Source organism: Natator depressus, chromosome 8 (assembly GCF_965152275.1).
Source record: "Natator depressus isolate rNatDep1 chromosome 8, rNatDep2.hap1, whole genome shotgun sequence".
NCBI classification, from domain to species: Eukaryota; Metazoa; Chordata; order Testudines; family Cheloniidae; genus Natator; species Natator depressus.
The window spans coordinates 30594004-30616983 of NC_134241.1; the positions used below are offsets into that span (position 1 = coordinate 30594004).

Genomic DNA, 22980 nt, shown 5'->3' on the forward strand with positions numbered 1-22980 from the left:
TAGGGTTATTTCTTTTATTTTTTTATTGGCTTGTGGACTCCTCTGTGCTAACCCCAGATGCTTTTGTTTTGTTTGTAATTTTAAGGTGAACCTCAAGAGAGCTATCTTGATGCTTAATTTTTGTAATTGTTTCTTTAAGATCTAGCAAAAAGCCTAAGTTCCAAATGTATTTCCTTTCCTTTTGGGTTTATTAAAGTTTACCTTTTTAAAGAACAGGATTGGATTTTTGTGTCCTTAAGAGGTTTGTGCATATGTTGTTTAATTAGCTGGTGGCAATAACTAATGTCCTTTGTTTTTTTCTCAGCTCTTCCCGAGAAGGGGGGTGAAAGGGCTTGAGGGTACCCCATAGGAAGGAATTCCTGAGTGTTCCTTCCTGGGTTCACAAAAGGGGAAGGGGGGGTGGGTTGTACTTCGGTGGTGGCAGCATCTACCCATCCAAGGTCAGAGAGAAGATGTGACCTTCGGAGTTTAATACCAGCCTGGAGTGGCCAGTATTAATTTTTAAAATCTTTGCGGGCCCCCACGTTCTGCACTCAAAGTGCCAGAGTGGGGAATCAACCTTGACAGGGTCTCTGTGAACTTGCATGTTTCCCTGCATCTGCAAGATCCAGGGATTTGAGAGTGCTTGACACCTTGCAGAATTAGACCATCGGGGGAGGGAGTTTGAGCAAGGTCAGAGAATGCGCTGCAATTTCAGTAGGAGTTGAGGCTCTGAGTACCTCTCAAGAGTGGCTCTGTATGATCTATTTTCTCTTTCAAACCAAAGATTTATTATGATGGCCTTTCAACATACGTCACCTCTAGAAGGCTTGATTGTGAAGGCAATCTTACTGGGTGGTGGAGATACCTAAGACATCTTACTGCCTGAAGGTAATGCAGTCCTAAGGTATCTCTTGTAGAAAACCATTTTGCTGGCGGAAGTTGGTAAGGTGCTTTTTTCATTCAGTATGTTAATTTCTCAGTTGAATACAATGGGACTTTAGCAAGAAGGTGAGTGAACAAGATAAGTTTGATCTTGGCTGTTTCATATCAGAGAACACTTTCTGTTAAGATTTGATAAGCAAATTATAAAACTTTCAATCTATTTTGGATTAATGAAAGGCATTTATTTGTTCAGGTAGTTTGTTGGCTTCCTTATTAGCATTTGATGTCACTGAAGTCATAATTTAATTAAAAATACGGTGATTAAGGAAGGCTTAGCTATGTAAGAACTATGGGAGGAAAATAGCAGGTTTCAAATATGCATATTTTCCTAGTCGTTTGTTTAATTTCAGATTATAAAGTGCACCCAATGCAACAGTCACTGAGTGGTACCTACAAAATTAGAAAATGCTTCATAGCATGTTAATAAATATGGGGGGAGAGAACCCTGTCCACAAAATAAATGCTCATCCCCTCACCTCGCTTACTTAGGGAGAGGACTGGGGAAAGATAGAGAGCTGGTATCTGAAATAGACTTGTATAGGGCTTTGATTTTGGTTACTAGACTGTTGGGTCCAGTGTCTTAAACATGTGCCCATCATCCTGCTTTGACTACGTGTGAACCTCTCTAATACTTGGGGTAAACAGGAACCTCTCCCTTTTCTTCAAGTTATTTCCCTGTAATTATTCACATCACTTTGTTCTTGCCTGATTTCAGCTATAGCCACCCTAGACTGTTCCAGTATCTTGACCAGGACCTGGGAAAGTAGAGAGTCAGCGCCACTGGGTCCAGCAAAAGTCATAGATGTGATAGTCACCTGCATATTGAGATTTTAACTTTATCCCCCAGTGGCCTTACCTACTTTTTATGCAAAAGTGACAGAATAGAACCCCTTCCCATGGTACCATCCATGAGAGAGCCCTTGGGAAAATGAGCAAGAGCTCAACATCATCCACGGACATCTCTCAGAAAAGGAAGAAAAAAGCCACTCAGGCAGCTTACCCTAGGCAGGATGTGCAGGCAAGGTGTGGTCTGTGGTATCAAGCTTGTACTCAGACAAGAATAAAGAACATTTACCAGACATATTAAGAGGCCAATAGAAGATCTACACTGGGGAGGAATGGAGCTGAGGGTCTTACTGGAAGTGGGTACTTACCTGTAGCCTAGCCTGTGTGTGTAATATATCATCTACTCTTAAAGATATTTTTGATACTCTCTAGGACATGGTGTTGCGGTTTAAATACAAGACAGAACAAGGCTTTAAGCAAGCAAGCAGGCTGGTCTGCCGACGGGCTGGCCCGCCTGTCAGCTTTCCATCCTCTTTTTTTTTTCCTCCTGCGCATTACATACTCCAACAGATAAAAGGAATACACTGGCTTTATTTAATATTCTTATTTATTAATATTTATTTATTGCATTTTTTGCTTTTGGGCCTTGAGCCCAGTTTTGGGAGGCTTTTTACGGTTTATGTCATTTGGGCGAGATTTCAAGGTTCATGCCCTTGAGAGGAGCCGTGTGTGCCCTGCTTCTATATAACACTCCGGGTGTGGCCTGAATGTTGCCTAGTGCATGAACCCTGCATGAATGCTACAACATGGAATTCTTACAAAAATATTATGTTTACCTTACCTTGTATAGCCTCCTGAGAATAATTGAGTAATAAGCTTGTAATGTTGGTTTAGTGATTGCAACACATGAATACAGAGACATATATTCAGTCATATTTCTGCACACTATGTTCAGTGTGAAATTCACCATAGCAATTTATCACAATGCAGCTGATTGCTTAACTAAAAGCGCAAGGAAGTCTCTTCTCTTGTTCATTAGCTTATTAGACATGCTTACAAGTATATCATATAAGCCTTACTATAATTTGAAATGTAAAATGACGGTTCTCATCAGTACCATTGCTGTTATGTAATGTTGTTTTAATCTTTATTTTCTTTCATCAAATTAATTGTCTTCCTCTCCTAATTATTTGAGCATTGGAATGTAGGTAGCAGGCAGTAGTGTAGTTTTGAATAATAATGAGGAAAAATATGAATAAAACCTCAGTTTCACATGCAGGATTTCAAAGACCAATGTTAATAAATAATCAGCACGTCAAGGTTATAGATCGCTGAAAGTTTTGTTAATTATTCTCAAAATATGAGAAGAAATGTGTATAGTGGCATTGTATTTTATGCTGAAAGAAGACTGAAAAATGAACAAGATGAATAAGTTTTCTTGTTTAGAACCAGAAAGCATGGAGTTTGGTGGGAAATGTATGTGTCAGCTTTCTTTTTTAAAAGGTATATTGTAGATAATGTGGCAAACTCATCCCACATGTAATGCTAACATAGGTTTTGTCTACGCTGTGGAGCCTGTGCTGGCATAGGTATGTTGGCATAGACCTCCTAATTTATACGCAGCCTACTATGATAGAAGGAGTTTTTCTGTCAGTGTAAGAACACGACCTCTCCGAACAACATGAGCTACATCGACAGAAGCCTACTTCAGTCAACGTAGCTGCATCTACGCTGGCTGGCTGTTTTCTTCACACCCCTGACACAGCTATGTCAACATGACTTAAGTGTAGACAAAAGGAAACCAGGATAAATTGAAACAAGGAGCTGACATGCTTATAACTGAGTTGGTAGGCTGAGTCACTGACTTTACAGAGTATCATCTTCCTAAAGTTTTGTTTCCCTAGAGACCTTTAGATAATTCAGGTTTTATACTGTGTACCATGTGACTAATAATTCTTATGCCTATTGGTGCACAGAGGGATCACATATGTAGCTCCACGTGTATGCCAGTGAGAGAACTTACTCCATGCCTTAGAGTTACCACCTCAGAGCACAGAACTGTATGAACCACATGACTAGCCAGGGAGCCAGATAACCTTTTTGAGTTGGGAGGTAAGGTGTGTGAACAAGTCCCATGAGCTCTACATTTCACACAACTGGGGTATAAATACCTTGTTCCCCCAGTTTCTTTCTGTCTGAGTGCTTATGGGCCCAACCTGCCTTTTTCTCCAATAAGTTACTTTTACATGAAGAGTTATGAATAGCTCAAAAGTAGCTTTCAATAGTTAGACAGTAGAGACGCAAATCTTAGTTTGTAGGTGTTTGTCTCTGTCTGAGGGGTTGGAGCAAATGCGGTTGTATCACATTTGCTCCAACCCCTCAGACAAACACCTACAAGAGCTCTATCAAGCATTCTTACAACTACAATACCCACCTGCGGAAGTGAAGAAACAGATTGATAGAGCCAGAAGAGTTCCCAGAAGTCACCTACTACAGGACAGGCCTAACAAAGAAAATAACAGAACGCCACTAGCCATCACCTTCAGCCCCCAACTAAAACCCCTCCAACGCATTATTAAGGATCTACATCCTATCCTGAAGGATGACCGAACACTCTCACAGATCTTGGGAGACAGGCCAGTCCTTGCCTACAGACAGCCCCCCAACCTGAAGCAAATACTCACCAACAACCACATACCACACAACAGAACCACTAACCCAGGAACCTATCCTTGCAACAAAGCCCGTTGCCAACTGTGCCCACATATCTATTCAGGGGACACCATCACAGGGCCTAATAACATCAGCCACACTATCAGAGGCTCGTTCACCCGCACATCCACCAATGTGATATATGCCATCATGTGCCAGCAATGCCCCTCTGCCATGTACATTGGTCAAACTGGACAGTCTCTACGTAAAAGAATAAATGGACACAAATCAGATGTCAAGAATTATAACATTCATAAACCAGTCGGAGAACACTTCAATCTCTCTGGTCATGAATCACAGACATGAAGGTCGCTATCTTACAACAAAAAAACTTCAAATCCAGACTCCAGTGAGAAACTGCTGAATTGGAATTCATTTGCAAATTGGATACTATTAATTTAGGCTTAAATAGAGACTGGGAGTGGCTAAGTCATTATGCAAGGTAGCCTGTTTCCCCTTGTTTTTTCCTACCCCCCCCCAGACATTCTGGTTAAACTTGGATTTATGCTGGAAATGGTCCACCTTGATTATCATACACATTGTAAGGAGAGTGGTCAGTTTGGATGAGCTATTGCCAGCCCGAGAGTGAGTTTGTGTGTGTGTGTGGGGGGGGGGGTGAGAAAACCTGGATTTGTGCTGGAAATGGCCCACCTTGATTATCATGCACATTGTAGGGTGAAAAGAAAAGGAGTACTTTTCTTTTTCTAGTACCTTAGAGACTAACCAATTTATTTGAGCATGAGCTTTCGTGAGCTACAGCTCACTTCATCGGATGCGCTTGTCTCCTCATTGGTCATTGTGCTGGAAATGGCCCACCTTGATTATCATGCACATTGTAGGGGAGAGTGGTCACTTTGGATAAGCTATTACCAGCAGGAGAGTGAGTTTGTGTGTGTGTGTGGTTTTTTTTGGGGGGGGGGTGAGAAAACCTGGATTTGTGCTGGAAATGGCCCACCTTGATTATCATACACATTGTAAATAGAGTGGTCACTTTGGATGGGCTGTTACCAGCAGGAGAGTGAGTTTGTTTGTGTGTGTGTGTGTGGGGGGGGGGGCGGAGGGTGAGAAAACCTGGATTTGTGCTGGAAATGGCCCAACTTGATGATCACTTTAGATAAGCTATTACCAGCAGGAGAGTGGGGTGGGTGGAGGTATTGTTTCATGGTCTCTGTGTATATAATGTCTTCTGCAGTTTCCACAGTATGCATCCGATGAAGTGAGCTGTAGCTCACGAAAGCTCATGCTCAAATAAATTGGTTAGTCTCTAAGGTGCCACAAGTACTCCTTTTCTTTTTGCGAATACAGACTAACACAGCTGTTACTCTGTGTCATAAATATAAAGGGAAGGGTAAACCCCTTTAAAATCCCTCCTGGCCAGAGGAAATCTCCTCTCACCTGTAAAGGGTTAAGAAGCTAAAGGTAACCTCGCTGGCACCTGACCAAAATGACCAATGAGGAGACCAGATACTTTCAAAAGCTGGGAGGAGGGAGAGAAACAAAGGGTCTGTGGGTCTGTCTATATTTTGTCTTTGCCGGGGATAGACCAGGAATGAAGCCTTAGAACTTTTAGTAAGTAATCTAGCTAGGTACATGTTAGATTATGATTTCTTTAAATGGCTGAGAAAAGAATTGTGCTGAATAGAGTAACTATTTCTGTCTGTGTATCTTTTTTGTAACTTAAGGTTTTGCCTAGAGGGGTTCTCTATGTTTTGAATCTAATTACCCTGTAAGGTATCTACCATCCTGACTTTACAGGGGGGATTTTTTTTTTATTTCTATTTACTTCTATTTCTATTAAAAGTCTTCTTGGAAGAAAACTGAATGCTTTTTCATTGTTCTCAGATCCAAGGGTTTGGGTCTGTGGTCACCTATGCAAATTGGTGAGGCTTTTTATCCAACATTTCCCTGGAAAGGAGGGGTGCAAGTGTTGGGAGGATTGTTCATTGCTCTTAAGATCCAAGGGTCTGGGTCTGTAGTCACCTAGGCAAATTGGTGAGGCTTTTTACCAAACCTTGTCCAGGAAGTGGGGTGCAAGGTTTTGGGAAGTATTTTGGGGGGAAAGACGTGTCCAAACAGCTCTTCCCCAGTAACCAGTATTTGTTTGGTGGTGGTAGCGGCCAATCCAAGGACAAAAGGGTGGAATATTTTGTACCTTGGGGAAGTTTTGACCTAAGCTGGTAAAGATAAGCTTAGGATGTTTTTCATGCAGGTCCCCACATCTGTACCCTAGAGTTCAGAGTGGGGGAGGAACCTTGACACTCTGAAATCTTAGTTTGCTTTCTTTTGCGGTGTTTGGCTGATTTGTTGACATTTTACAGTTTTGGGGATCTACTTGAGCTTTATACAAGATGAGAGATCTGTCTAGGAAAACATGATTGAATCCCATTGGTGGGCTGCTCACTGAATGGGCATGACAGGTATTTTTTGTGACTTAGCAAATGGGAGAGTGTGCTTTGGGCCCATTGCTGTATGAGGATTATGAGATATGAGTGAAGCTTAGAGTAAGGCCACTGTGGTCTGTAAAGAAATGGAGATAATAAAAACATCCCGAAGTTTTGGGGAGACAGGAAAAATATCATCCATTATTGACAAATTATTTGAATCTTTCCTGACATCTTCCAACACCCAGTCCTCAGTTGGTGAAACCTTTTTCTGTCATCTCAGCTGCTGAAACCCATTGCCAAACTTCCACTTCACAACAAACCCACACCCCAGGAGCAACCTGCCCTTGTGAATGACAAAAGCTTCTATCTTTAGAACTGCCAAATAATTCCAGGACTAAATCTTGCAGCATTACATTTCTGAAACAGTAGAAAATAACTGGAAAAACAAACAAAACCAAAATTTTATTCAATTAAATATACAAATAGTAACACAAACTATACCAGACTGACTTTCATTTCAATTCCTATTGAAGTTAAAAACAAACAAACAAACAAAAACCAAAGAACACCCTCCCCACACATCCCAAACCTCTGGTTTTGAACAAACATGCTCTCTCCAATTCCACCCTTGCCAGCAATTTCACACAATCCCTTGTCAGATTCTATACTGATATACCACAGAGATCACAATATCTGGTGCATTATTTACGTTCCACCTATCACTTTAGAACTAGGAGCCTAGTTATTGGCTATATATTGTAATAACACTATCAGAGTTTAAAGTAGGCATGTTTAATGCTAATCTTGCTGCACTAAGGGAGTTAATTTTGCATTCCACCTGGCAGTTCTAGCTGCTTTTTTGCAATCGTTGACTTGCTCCTCCAATCCTCCCCTCCTCCTGGCTCCACTCCTCTTTCTGCACAGAATCTCACCAATTTCTTCCAAGAGAAAATAAACAAAATATATCGTGACCTTCCCCCCACTTCCTAGCCAAAGGTCAGAACCAATACTGTATTCTCATCTTCCTTGACGTGTCAACTGCGTTCAACACCATAGATTGTTCCTTTGCTTGAAAACTTGTCTTCCCTTTGCTTCTGTGACTGACCTCTCCTGGTTCTCCTTTTATCTCTCTAATTGCTCCTTCAGCCTGTCCCTTAGAAGATCCTCCTCATCCCCCACAACTTTTTTTGGCTCTGTCCTTGTTCCCCTTTCTCCCTCTACACCTTCTCTGTGGATAATCTCATCCGTAAATGCAAATTCAACCACCATCTTTGTGCTGAGGAGTGACAGATCTACTTTTCTGTTCCAGACCGGCCTTTCTGATCGAACTAAAAACTTGGTCTTCCTCCTTGCCATCTCCTCATGGATTTCTAGCTGTCAGCTCAAGCTTAACAGAGCTAAAACAGAGCTCTTCTGCCCCCCACCCCGCTCCACCTCCTTTCTCAGTCACTGTGGACACCACCACCCTGCCTGTCACTCAAGCCCATAATCTGGGTGTCATCTTTGATTTGGACCTCTCTGTAGGTCCTCACATCCAAGCTATATCTAAATCTTGCCAACTCTTTCTGCATAACATCTCTAAGACCACGCCTTTCCTATCCATCCGCACCGCTAAAACGGTCATGCAGGCTCTCATCTCTATTATTGCAATACCTTTTTGTCTGGTCTAAACAAATGCAATCTTTCCCCAGTCATATCCACTAATGATGGTGCTGAAAAGATAATTCTCTTAAATTGTCATTTTGACCATGTCACCCCTTTCTTTGAATCCCTCTGTTAGTTCCCCCTTCTCTATTGCATCAAATGTAAGCTGCTTGCCTTTTGTTTCAAGGGACTTCATGACCTGTCTTCTCTCATTCACTGTTGAGATGACCACTCCCATCTCGATCAGCCAATGATGGCAGCCTCCATATTCCACTTGCTAATTTTTCAAACAAGAGACTTTTTGATTTCTCCCAAGCTGCACCTGATGTTTGGGAGGAGCTCCTCATAAACATCTGAAAAAGTACCCAGTTATTTTCCTTTGGATTCCTTCTTAAAACTCTTCTTTGCTGTGATGCCTACAAAAAAAAACAACTTGACAGTGGTTAGGCAGCTGCTGTGCTAATCGCACTGTCTATTGTGATGACCAATATTGTCTCATTGTTTCTCTGTACTCTGCCACCATCTGTCTGCATTCATCCGCTGTCTCTTGTTGTAGTCTTAGATTACAAGCTCTTTGGGTCAGGAGGTATCTTTTTTTCCTGTGTTCATACAATACCTAACACAATGGGGTCCTGGCCCATGACCATGTCTCCTAAGTGCTGTGGTAATACACACAAATAAATAACGTGTCTTCAGTTCCCAGGCACCGAGAGAGAGGTTCCCACTCTGCTGGTGGGATACTCTTTATGACCCTGCACATTTTATTGATGCACATGTACAGCTTCCAGAACACACTGAAAAGTTACTTGGCTATACCAATTTTAGCTAAATAAAATGGCAGTCTCACTAAGAAAATTGTTCCTTGAATTGAAATGTGAGCTCACTTGTGTTCTGTACTTTTCTACTTTTTACGTGAATTGCAGCTATAACTAACTTGAGTCTGGAGGAGGATTGATTCTTCACCTTTTCTGAGATTTAACTTAATTACAGGAATACCCAAAGGAAATACCAATCAGCAGAGACTGCTTCAAAGAATTGCAAAGCATACTAGTGAAAAATGAGGCAATATCATGTCAATGGCTGTTTCGAGTTTAATTTTCTTAAAAGCACCAAACCTTTCGAAATACTGCCAGCCTTGAGAACTTTCTTTCTGTGCCTTAAAACAACACACAATAACTTTCCACTCTTTTATTAATGATTTACAATAGTAGAATTATAGGTGCAAGGAAAATATTGTATTGTACCCTGATGACATCTATGCATACTATACCAAGTAGCAGGAGGTACCTGTAAATGATACATGCGGTGTTCTGGCAAGTGCTGCAGTTGTTGAGGTCTTGGCCAGTGCGATAGAAGTTGCGCCTGCAATAGACAATAGCTGCTGTAATTTATATAAAAAAGTTGTGAACTGAAAAGCTAGAACTCTTATAATAAAACTAACCCCTCTTTACAGGCATTTTAAGTATCCTAATCACAAACGTAACACTAAAATTTGTTGCTAAGAATCTGGTTTAAAACCGACCAAAGCACATAAATTTATCATCTTGAACCTCTGCCCTTAAACTCATTTAAACTGTGGTGCCGATATTGTGTTCAGGGGATTCTCTGGAAAGCAGGTGATTTTGTACAACTGTTATCTCTTATACAAATACCTTTACAAGAACACTTCAATTATAAGAACACTTTTTGACTGGAACACATTTGAACTATTTGCTATGCTTTCTGTACATCAAAATATCCTTTTTTTTTTTTTTTGCTTTCTACTTTTCCATTCCTTTTCTTTTTTCTTTTGTCCCCTTCCTTTGAACAGAAAAGCAAGGCAGCTAAATATCCTCATTGAATAGTGCCACAAAAGCAAATTGACATAAATGGCTGTATCAAAAAACAAGTTCTTTTCTGGTTTATCCTTTTTCAGCCTGTACCGGTTGGACAATTCTTTGTGTATTTGAAAAATAATTTAAGAAAACAAACAGTTCTCTTTGTAGCTACTAAGAAAGCTGACAAAACGAACAAGCTGGCAGGTTGCAGAATTGTTGTCACTGGAGATATTCAAGGCTAGGCTTGAAAGTCATCTGTCAAGAATGAGTTGGGGACAACTGCAGTAATTTAGTCATGCTGTACAGGTACGTACTGGGTGGTTCCTTCCATCCCAGGTGTACAATCCATTGAAGTCAATGGCAGCTTTATCTGCATAAAAAGTCTATGATTATAGGATTCCCAAAATGATTCTCTAATTGCTTTTCTGAGAACTAATCTCAATCTGTTCTTTTCAACAGCAGTAGTGGTGCTACTCACAAAAGCAATGGGAATAATTATGACACAGTTTTACTACCATAGTCAACACAGTCACCAAATGATTCTAGAAAGACAGATTGAAGCCTGTCACTGATGCTGAAACAGAGGCAGCTGAGGAGCTTTGCAGTAATTCAGTTTCCAACAATGTGGTAACAGAATAAAAAGGAAGAACAAATGTTGCAGAATGGTCTGCATTTCACTTTACAAGGTTGCACCCTTCTGGAATACTCAGATACATAATCATCAACAAGGCTTTTGTCAAATGAGGGCAGACTCTATTTTTGTTGTGTGTGTAGGGGAAGATATCTTCCTCCTCAGAGGTTCTGGAAAATTAGCAGAACTACTTCATGGAGGTTTCACCACTACATGCCCTTAGCTATCTCCACAGCCCTAGAAGGATCTCTTTGGCAGTAGGTCATCCAGCTACAACGTACGCCTCTCTTGTTCACTCCCTGCATCTTTCTGTAAAGACTCAGGCCCCAAATCATGAACCCAGGTCCTGCCCATCTTCTTTTGCACTAGAGCCATGCTGTTCCTGCTGCCTGGGGGCCTTCTGCAAATGTTAAAGGAAGTGCAGGGATTCCTCTGTAGTGTAACTAGTGTAAGGATTAAATACTGCTAATGTACATGGCATGAGTTTAAAAATGTGCAATTATCTTATTTGCGTTTTGTTATTGGTAATTATGAAAGCAAATTAGGTGTGCAGTTAAATATGTTTTGCAGGTGCTAATGCATGTAGCTTTTTTAAAAAAAGAGATCCTTAATCTTTTTAAATGCACAAAGGATTGACTAATTATGTGCAACATATTTTTAAAAGCTAGAAACCATCTCTGACTATTGTCAGTTTCATAAAGAGTTCTGAAATGTATTCTCAGCAAATATGCTCTAAGTCTGAGCCAGTGGTTTAAACTTGGTGACATTCTGAACCCTGTAAAATGGTATATAAATGTCTCGCAACATGTTAGTTTGACATTTTTAATAGTAAGGTGCCTGATCCTGCCACTGTTACTTATGTGTTGCAGACTTGTCCCATTGAAGTCTGAAATCTAATGCACAATTTGCATTCCTAAATCAGATGAGTAATGGTTGCAAGACAGAGCCAGTGATTGCACTGATAACATATAAAGCATTAATGTGGATCATGGACTTTTAGTTTCTATATTGGTAATAACAGAAGGGAAAGCAATAATTCAAAAACTTCTGCTGCCGTTTCTTCAAACATGTTCTAGTTAATGATTTTAATGTGGTGTGTATATAGTATGTACGTGGGTTGGAATTTGTAGCCAGAGAGAATGAAGGTCTCAGCGAACCTGCGGAATGTTCACGGCACAAGTGGTGCCCTTATTTCTGTTCTTAAGACACCACCTTAAGTAGCGAGAGGGGCTTTCAGGTTCCATGTTCCTACATATGTCCTGTCAATTAGTGCCATTTGTAACCATGCTTTTTTTGTCACATAGCATCTTGCCCCCTTTTAATCAAAATATGATGGATGGACAACATAGATAAGCCCTAACTGATCTGATGTTTTGTAAGTTCAGTGCTAATTAATGCCAAAATGTAAAGACATTTGCTTTCTCTGGAGTGGCTCAAATCTATAAAACAGTAGAGAGAATATGATTTTGCAAACATTTTTTTAAATATTTCAAAGGAAGATTTTCAGTAGCAAAGATTAAAAGAAAGCAAACAGCCACTTCTGACTTTTTGATAAATTACTTAACAAAATAGTTTTTTAATATTAAAGTAAACCATACCCTTCACTGAGGGCTCTGGCTTTTTCCAGGTCTTGAATTACATTCAAAAGGACTTTAATCTTCTCCTGGTTTGAGTGTAAAGATTCCTCTATGGACTGCAGCTTGCCTTGTAGGGCACATAGTTCACTATGTGCCAAGTGAATTTGATTAATGTCTCCAATCTCCTTGTTGGTTTCTGGTTTAATTTCATTCCCTGGAAGATTGGACTTTATGTGAAAATCTTCTAAATAATTGCAATACTCTGGAACATATGACCATGTAGAAGTTTTATCCATTTCAGTGTGACACAAGGGAATAGATTTTGACTCATTACTGCTGGTCAATGATGTTATTCCATGATTATCATTAGTCAGCACCATGCAATCAGAGTCTGATTCAGGCTCTGTTGGCTGTTGATGATCTCTGAGAAAGCAGTGGGATGAACTCTGGTTCGACAGAGGTGATAATGGAGTGATTTCATTAGTGCTAGTGTCTTTAGTGGATACACGTAACTCCAAAACACTTTTTTCTTCACAAGAGTCATAATGTGGATTAATTTCATTACAGTTCCTGGTATTGTTTAAGTAGGAGGGAGGTTTTCCTGATTTGGATGGCAGTGTACAGTTTTCATTGGATTGGCTCATAGGAGAACGTACTGAATCATTTAAATCCATGGACATGTCTGAAGCATAAACGGAAGTGCTATTGTCCTGTGGAGAAGTCAGATGTATGTATTCAGGCACCTGTGTATAAACAGTTGCCTTTTCCAGTATTGTGGAAGTATCTGACGCTGAGTGGATAGGCCCATTGCTTTGTGCTTTACACTCTCTTTGAAATAACTGATTGGATGTCTTGGCTCTTCTAGATCCATCTTCCAAATGTTTAGTTATTCTTAAGTAAGAGAGGTCCAAAGACATGTCTTGCTCAGAAAGATTGCCGTTGACTTGGATAGAGCATTCCGGCTCAGTTGGCATTTCCATTAAAGACTTACTTGTTGTCAGTTTTTTCTTTTTAAAAATTGGAAAATGCTTCCTGAGGCTGGGAGAAGTTTGAATAGCAATATTCCGATGCCCCTTCTGAGCCCTTGGGAAAGAGAGAGAATAGTTTGGCAGGTTATGGTGCCTAGATATTTGTGCCTTTCCAATCATGAGCGTTGTGTCTTTGGCAGGTTTAGCATCCATTTCAGTGACACCAATTGGCTTCTTGTTTGTACTATCCTCTTTGAATCGGACTTGCTGAGATTTGCTCCTGCGGTGGTGTGGCTGCCTCATAAAATCAACTGAATCCAGGCTATTCCGTTTGAGTAATACAGGGCGCATTTTCTTGTTTTGTTGGGCCATTGAATCGCAGTTTGAAGCCTGCAAGTAATAAGTTTCTCTGCGACCCATTTCATTAGGCCATTCGAACAATCTGGTGGTTATGCCCCAGATGCAAATGAAGATTTTAACTATTGATTAGGAAACTAATTCTTTTCATTCTGTTGGTTTTTATTTCTATTTCTAGGTAATCTATTCTATTTTGAGATATTCTTTCAATTTCTCCCCACATTTACCAATATTTTGTTACAGAGAAAATTATTAGTTAGACCAATCACCAAGATAAACTAAATAATTTAAAAGCGGCAAAGAGTTATGTGGCACCTTATAGACTAACAGACATATTGGAGCATAAGCTTTCGTGAGTGAATACCCACTTCGGCAGATGCATGTAGTGGAAATTTTCAGAGGGAGGTATAAATGTGCAAGCAAGAATCAGGCTAGGGATAATGAGGTTAGTTCAATCAGGGAGGCTGAGGCCCTCTTCTAACCCTAAAGGCCCTCTTCTAGCCTCTTCTAACCCTAAATAATTTAAATATCCAATCAAAGGAGAGCATTAATGGAGAGAGAATTTGGAATTCTTAACGTTTACATTCTGAAACTAATCTTGGTTTCTCTTACAACAAAAGTATAAATTACAGTAGTCAAGGTATGTTAACTGTTAACTACTGCAAAGATAAATTAGTCAACCACCTTTTCTAATGCCTACTTAGCTAACAGTTAACCCTCCGCAAGAGATTCAAGTTTTGAACTGTGGACCACTTAAATATTTCTTATTTTCATAGAATGTAAATAACATGCATAATAACTGTTTTGGGCAATTGCTTTCCTGATGCATAGCTTTGCTGTAGAAATATACCCATTAATATCAAACAGAAATTCTTCCTGCAGTGCTGTTGTTTTTTCTTCTTGTCCCATCTTTTTACTTTAGCAGCTGAAACTAATCTTCTCAAATAGCCAAACAAAGCCAGTGGCTTGTGACCAAGCAAATATATAGCATCAAACAGGATTCAATAATTGATGTATAGTCCTTGCTCTAATTCATGCAAGTACAAGACTGAGCATGTCTGAGGGACTGTATCATTCAGATGAGATCTGTAAACACTTTGGCCCCAGGAGAGTGGTCCAGACCAGATAGTCAGCATTTGCAGAATAGCAGACAAGTGTTTTCTGAAAATAAAAAGACAATAGTTGCAATTGAACACTGTTGAATACCATTGAAAAGTCTGTTGAATACTATTATCTCTTCCTGCTGTCTCTAAATATTTTTCATCTGCAGTACTCATGTGAACTTTGTAGTGGGATGTCTTAAATGGGAAACTGAAAGATGATGATTCAACATTGTGAAGCACATAGATATTTATCTACTGTGAAATATCGGAACACAACCAAATATATTTTCAGAATATATATTCAGTAAAACAGTTTTATTTCCTTTGGTAGTGTGATCAGGATTGCACATTTATGCTAGTTATGGATCTGAACCTGAAATCGCAGATATGGACCTCCAAAGACTTTGGAGAAATCTAGTTCCAGATCTGAAATTGGCTGCTTGAGCTTATTATGTTTGCAGTGGCCAGAAAGCTGGAAAATGCACATGGAAGCTCTTCAACTTAGAGCAAGTTAGGGTTCAAATCTAATTCTGAATCTCTATTTTGCAACTCAGCTGCATCTAAAATATAGTTGTGTGAATATGTGTATAGCCTGGGATCCACCAGAGAGAGCGATGGTGGATCAAGTTAAATGTTGCAAGTGAAACCTTTTGTAGGCTTGTGAAATTTATCTCCTGTGAAGTATAAAATGATTGGTATTTATGAATAAAGTCTCTCTTGCAAGAAATTTGCCTACATCTGTCTGTTCTATTAAGCTACATTTTATCACTTCTCTTTCCAATCTCATAAAATATCTATAAACATTTTGGTTATACGGTAAGCCTTACCTTGCTGAAAAATTGTTAGGACAATAGTGTAATCATAAGCAGAAAACAATGTTTCTGTTATAAATAGAGATCAGTTTAGTATGCACAAAAGTGTTATAACCTTGGGAAAAACCCTTTTTCTGCAGCCATAAAATAAATTGCCAGCTATAATCAAAAATGTTTACTTCATACCATTAACCCTTTCTTAAGTACACTATGTCCACTGATCTGTGGTATCTACCTGAAATCCACAACATTCCAAGCTTGGCAGAAAATTTACCACAGCCACTATATTAGTAGTGACAATAATTTATCACAAAAATAACATTTTCCTTTTCTTTCCCCCACAATATTCAGATGAAACAAGTAATGAACGTTACAAAACTGAAGTCCAGACTTGGCTTTTGTCAGTTCTAGACCAATGACCGTTTTAAAATTTGCTTTCACTCAAGCTGCCAGGGCTGAAATTGTATGTTGTGATATACCAGGTTCACGTCAAGAACATCATACTTTACTTTGGCAGCATGTGTACATGCATACTGTACACTCTCTGTATTTACCCACACATTGAGCAGATTTCAAACATCAGGAAGGCTGAAGTGAGATCATTTTATTGTACCTCCTGCTCTTAGATAATAGTTTCTTTCCTCATCTCTCCACGTCAGGACACAAATCTCAGGAATCCATTTGCTTTGCAGATTGTTCATGATAAAGCTACTGGAAAAAACAGTTCTGGACACGTTAAGGGAGAGCTGTTCTGAAACTTTATTTTGGAATTTAATATCTTAAACCACATTGGGATAGTACTTTCTGTTCAAATTGTCAAAATACCCATGTTTGTTGTAGAAAAGCCATTTGAAAACAATTAAAATAGAATGCTACTGTTAATGTTTTGGTAAAGGAAATTTAAACTCTGTTAAAATGGATTCCATTTTAAAACTTCACCTTTATAACCACTTACTAGGCTAAACTTATTTGAATGTGAGCCATGATTCCTTGGTTCTGTTAGCAAGCCTGTAGAAGATCTAATACATTAATTCCTCAGGATCTCTCAAGGGTTAATTTTTAAAAGGGCTGGAGCTCAGTCTCCCTTTTGTGGACACAGTCTTCACTCTCAAACTGAGGGCAAAGATCAGAATACTTTAGCTATGGGATTTAATCTGCCTGTAATCAGGTGGTTTGACAAGAAAATGTCTGGAATCCAGGTACAAATTCTGCCACTGTGAATTATACTTGAAAACAGGAGAGCTCTCCATCTTCACCCTTCATATTCTGTGTCTGAGCTTCCCCGTCTATACAATGGGGATAATATTTATATAGAATTGTGAGGTCAAATGTTTGTAAAAGAAGAAAAGAACATAAGACCGGCCAGATGGGGTCCGACCAATTGTCCATTTAGCCCAGGGTCCTGTCTTCCAAGAGTGGCCAGTGCCAGATGCTTCAGAGGGAGTGAACAGAACAGGGCAATTTATCTAGTGATATATCCCCTGTCATCCAGTCCCAGCTTTCAGCAGTCAAATATTTAGGGACACCCAGAGCATGTGGCTGTGTCCCTGATTATTGGCTAATAGCCATTGATGGACCTATTCTCCATTCACTTATCTAATTCTTTTTTGAACCCAGTTTACTCCTGGAGGAATTCTGCGCTATTACATGCAAAATTAATGAGCCTTGCATATTTTTAATTTGTTGTGCAGAAAAAAGCTTCTGCTGAAAAGTTGCTGCAGTTCCGCCTTTTGCTCTCCAGAGGGTGCTGTGGTGATAGAACACAGCAGCTGCTGCCAGCCAGCTAGGGAAGAGAAAGAGCCTGGCTTCTTCACAGCACCTGTAGGGCCAGGTCAGGAGACAGGGGCTATGGGGAGACAGATAGTGTGAGGCTGTTGGGAGGTCACAGGCTCATAAGGGCTAGTAGGGGGGACAGACTGGGGCAGGGCCTGAATGGGAGTGGAGGTACAGGGCCACAGGGGGAGGGAGGTGCAGGCCACATGGTGATGAGGGAGGGGGTGCAGGGCCATATAGGGATGGGGGTGTGGCTGAGTGGGGGCACAGAGACACATGGGGATTGGGACGAGGTGAAGGGCAACATAGGGACGGGATGGCTGAGTGGGAGCACAAAGACATGGGGATGGAGGAGGGGGTGCAGGGCCACATGGGGATGGGGAGAATGGGTGTCTGAGTGGAGGTGGAGGAACACATGTGCCCGACTGAATGGGAGAGGCTAGGGGTCAGCCAGGGTCTGCATGGGGGAAGCTCCCTAACAGTCCCTTCCCGCCCCGCAAAAAAATCCTGTTCTGTACTTTTCCCACCCATACCCAACAACCCTCAGTTCACACCCAGGCTCCTTCCCAGCAATTATTTCCCTCTCCCGCAGCCTTTGCACTGCTTCTGGGGGTGTGTGGGAAATATGGTTGTGTATTGTAGTTTAAATGAATTATTACTCAGAGTTCTGTATTATTATGCCTAGTAAGGAATCTGTCAAAAACATTTTCTGAATCTGATTTATCTGTATTGATACAGACCTACTTGCTGACCGGTATTTTGAAATAAATGACCAAAAATAATTGAAAGTGGTGTGATTATATTGTGTTATTTTGACAAATTAAAAATGCAGAATTTTGCAGAATTTGAAAATATTGTGAGCAGAATTTTTAATTTTTTGTTGCAGAATTTTTATTTTTTTGGCACAGAATTCCCCTAGGAGTGCCAGTTACACTGTTGTTTCCATAAGATGTTTTGAAGACTAAGTTCCTCAGGCTGACTGTGCATTGTATTTGTTTCTGTTGGTTTTAAACCTGGTGCCTGTTAATTTTATTGGGTGACCCCTGGTTCAAATTCTTTGAGATCAGTAGAGAAAAGTACTATAGAAAGGAAGGATATTCTTAGTCAGTTGCTGTTTTAAAATGGTGTTCCTTCTATTTGAGCTATGTGTGTGTTCATCTTGTAGAATAATATCCCAGATTACAGAAATAGAATACGATACATTTGCTAGTTTTATGACACTATGACAGAAGATAATGTATGATCTAATATTAAAAGGGAGGTGTGGCAACCTTACTCCAATTATCTTGCGGCTGTAGAGATTGTCTCAACCTTAGCTATTTTGACATTATATTTAACAGTTATTATGATGTACTTGCATAAATATAATGGCTTCTTGACATCTGGGTCAGTTCTCACTCTCTCAAAAGTAAGTTTGTATAGAGAACGTGTGTGAATACTCATGTCATGTGATAAAATAAATTTATCACACACCTTTGGTCACATCTTTATCTCTACCCTCTCTCTCCTGAATTTTCCAATCTTTGTGGCTTTTGATAGCTACCCTCACTCTCCAAAAATGACCTTCCAGAGAAATATTTCCTTCTTGCTCCTAAATGTGAATCCCTACCAAAAAAACCCAACCAAATGAAGAAAAATACATTAGCCCAAGGCCTGAGATGTGCAGTATACAATCCTGAACCAGTGACCAGTTTAAAATCCAAAACAACCTAAACTTTAAACTGAGCTTAAAATTTTTATTCTGTTAAAATTTGGCATATGCAGACTACATGATGGTACGCTGTGATACAGTCTGCAAAAGCCAGAAGTAAAGACTTACACAATGTAAACTAAAGAACCTAGGGTTAGCCAGCCTTACTCATGTGAAAAATTAAATGAGATATTTAATGATCCTTAATGTTAAAGGGCTTGTTCTTATGTTTCATGTGAGATGAGACCTTTAGCTGTGTCTCCTAAGAACATGATGGAGGAAGTGTTAACTTGGGTTGGAGTTGGAGTTGGGTTGGAGTTCTGCTGACTCAGCATGACTTCCTGTGTCACCTAAGTACTGCCTATGCTTAATGTTTAGCTTATGAGAACTGATGAGAGAGTGCAATAAGGTGTGTCACAGTATGCAAGGGGCACTATTTGGTCCTGGTGATCAAAAGGTTAACCTGAGTGCAACTTGTCTCTCCTAGGAGAGAGGCTATAACAGTAGCTGCTCAAGAGACGGGGGAAGGAATACATTTGGGAAAGTCATTCCCCCCATAGCTCACAAAGGTAGGTTTAACCTTTGAGGGCAAAATACCTTGCTGACTGTCCTTTTTATTCCCTGCTGACTCTCTCCACCAATTTAGTATATTTCTCGGCTATTGGGTGCTGTCGTAAGATAGATACACGAAAGCCTGCTGCCTGATGTGCCCCGGTAGTGCAGAGATGTACACTCCGGTGTTAATTTTTGCTAATGTAATTTTAGTCTTTCATTCTGTATAGATCATTACAAAAATGAAAACATATTTTTAGGACGAGTTCTATATAACATTACTTCACTGCAGGGGAAAAAAGAAAAACTTTGTTCCATAGGGCCAATATCAGAGGGGGAAAAATGTTGCATTAGTTCTAAATTTCTTTCTGTTATGGTAGCAGCTAGAAGCTTGCATCATGGCCCATTTGTGCACTACAGCCACACTCTCTCACCATGCATACACACTCTTGCGTACATGTGCACATGTGTGTACATGTGCTTGCACACACACGCTGTGTACACACACGCACCAAATCTCTGCTGCAATAAAGGTAAAACTATAATGTCCAGCTTTGAAATCTCCCATCTTCCACCATTTAATGATTTTATTTATTTCAGTTCTTGTGCATAAATAATCTTTAGTTGCACATACACGCCAAATCTTGCAGTAGCATTACTCACTTCCCGTACCCAGCTGCTATGCTTGTAGGCAGTTGGGCTAGTTTAAAGTTATTCTTTTACAAAGAAATTGAAATGGGAGCAGTAAAGGTAAGTTGTCAGCACAGCACTTGTGCTAGAGGAGAAAGCTGTGTCAGATGGCAGTTATTCACACTGATTAGTGCCTGAATCTATGAGAAGCCACATGACATGGGTACTGTTTAACCTAGCTCTGAATGATCTACTGCAGGGGTGGCCAACCTGTGGCCCCAGAGCCACATGCAGCTCTTCAGAAGTTAGTATGCGGTTCCTTGCATAGGCACCAACTCTGGGGCAGGAGCTACAGGTGCCAACTTTCCAATGTGCCGGGGGGTACTCACTGCTCAGCCCCTGGCTCTGCCACAGGTCGTGCCCCCACTCCACCCCTTCCCGCACTCTCCCCTGAGCCTGCTATGCCCTTGCTCATTCCTCTCCCCCTCCCCAAGCTTCCTGCACACCACGAAACAGCTGATCAGGAGGTGCGGGGACGGAGGGGGAGGCGCTGAGTGGTGGGGCTGCCAGTGGGTGGGAGGAGTGGGGGGGGAGCTGGTGTGTGTGTGTGTGTGTGTGGGGGGGCTGCTGAAGTATTACTAAAAAAGGAGTACTTGTGGCACCTTAGAGACTAACAAATTTATTTGAGCATAAGCTTTCGTGAGCTACAGCTCACTTCATCGGATGTTAGTCTCTAAGGTGCCACAAGTACTCCTTTTCTTTCTGTGGATACATACTAACACGGCTGCTACTCTGAAACCTGAAGTATTACTGTGGCTCTTTGACAATGTACATTGGTAAATTCTGGCTCCTTCTCAGGTTCAGGTTGGCCACCCCGGATCTACTGACTTTGTAATATTTGGGCTTTGTTACATTGTTTATAATAATCAGAGTTATGAAGGCAATGAGAGTGTTGCTTATGTAAAGATCACAGATTTGGGTCCTAACCTGTAGTAGAAAACCATTTATTTTAAAAATCTTTTTCTCAGTGTTTAATTTTCTCTGTACTGTCTTTCCTTTTCTCCCACCTCCATAATGGATGGAGTTGCCATCTATTATGTACAGGAATGGTATGGTGGTAAAGCTGTGGCAATGTCATACATTCCTTATTCTGGCTTTATATACAGAGAGGCTCAAGACACACATGAGATCCTTTTCTGGATTTTGACCTCCCTAAATTCGGGAGGTGTTTGAATCTAAATCTAAAAACTAGTTTAACACTGCCAGAAGTGGTCCATCAAAACATGTTCTGGACAAGCATGGTCCAAACCGAAGTGTATAATATCTCCTCTTCTTCCCAGTAATAAAGTAATATTTTGATGGTTTTGCACTATATATCATGTGCTGAATGGAACATAAATCATTCTGATTGGCTATTGTATAGAAATGTGCTCTTTGTACCAAATTAAACCAGATCATGCATAACAAAATCCATACAGCCACTTTTAAATTTTAATCTTTTAATAACAATAATGACTTTGGTGTAAGGCATTTTCTGGGGATTAATGACTGCCAAGGGTTTAATGACCTTCTAACTTGCCTCAGGCCATCAGCTCTCCTCTTCTCCCTCATTTCCTGGCCAGCCATTCATTAATCCTCAGGAAATGCCTTGTGCTTCAATCGTAATTACTTAATTAGCATAGTGGCTCTGTTCCAGTGTCTTCATGCAGTAGCCACTGAAGCAAATGGCTAGTTTGATGGCTAATGGTTATTATTAATCCCTGTATTAATAACAGCTGTTTATTTCAGACTCTCCTTGTCACTGAATATAGAAATCTCATTTCCATATTTTATTTTTAATCAGCGTATTTTACAGTTGTTTGTGTTCATAACCTATATTCTATCTTGTTGGAGTGCTGGAGCAAGTTAAATGCTCAGTAATTCACAAGAATTCCCTATTTGCTATGTGCAGAGATTTGTCTTGTGTTTGATTCCGTTTTAAAGGAACATGTACTGGTTATTGGATGCAGTTATAGGGAATAGGAGTCCTTTTTGTTTCTATACTTATCAGTATTGAACTTTGTGTCCTGTATATTTATGTGAAACTGAGTGTGTAGGTAATGCAATTTATTTTTGTTTAATTCACCAATGCACATAGTTTTTGTGTATCTAAGATCACATTTTATAATGCATGTTGTCATGACTAAAGGGCTTGTTGTACCTCTGATCCTTCCTCTGGTCTCTGAGGTCTTTCTGAGGGTGGAATCACAACATTCACCCACTCTTAGACTGGGTCACAGCCAATGTTCCCTCTAATTTTTGACAGGCTGTGTTCACAAAAAAATTCTTCTGTGCAAATTGTGCTTCTGTGCAAATTTTTGTGCGCACGGTGTTTCGCCATGTGCGCGGGGTTTAGGATCTGTGCGCACGCGCACATCTGAGAGGGAACAGTGGTCACAGCCTATATAGCGCCTTGGACTGTGATTTCTCTGCAGTTAGGCTGAATTTGGCCCTGGAAGTTCTTAGCTCGGAGAGTCTGTGATGAACAGTATATACAGTGATCAGACAGCCTCCTCCAAGCAAAGCATTGTTTTAATACCACAGGAGGAGCAGAGCGGAACATATGAGAGAGGGGAAAAAT

At 40.3% G+C, this 22980-nt stretch overlaps 2 protein-coding genes across 2 annotated transcripts in view; one reads left to right on the forward strand and one right to left on the reverse strand.

Annotated features, from left to right (window-relative positions):
• The window catches only part of DOCK2 (dedicator of cytokinesis 2), a 449812-nt gene that overhangs the window by 202248 nt on the left and 224584 nt on the right, over positions 1-22980 (forward strand). The gene's annotated exons all lie outside the window — the stretch shown is intronic.
• INSYN2B (inhibitory synaptic factor family member 2B) overlaps positions 1-22980 on the reverse strand; it is a 125266-nt gene that overhangs the window by 24023 nt on the left and 78263 nt on the right. The window contains exons 2-3 of the mRNA XM_074960687.1: positions 12497-14961; positions 9738-9812 (exon numbers count right to left, since the gene is read on the reverse strand). Coding sequence (XP_074816788.1) covers positions 9738-9812; positions 12497-13863 — 1442 coding nt within the window. The 5' untranslated portion in view covers positions 13864-14961. The remainder of the gene's footprint in view (positions 1-9737; positions 9813-12496; positions 14962-22980) is intronic.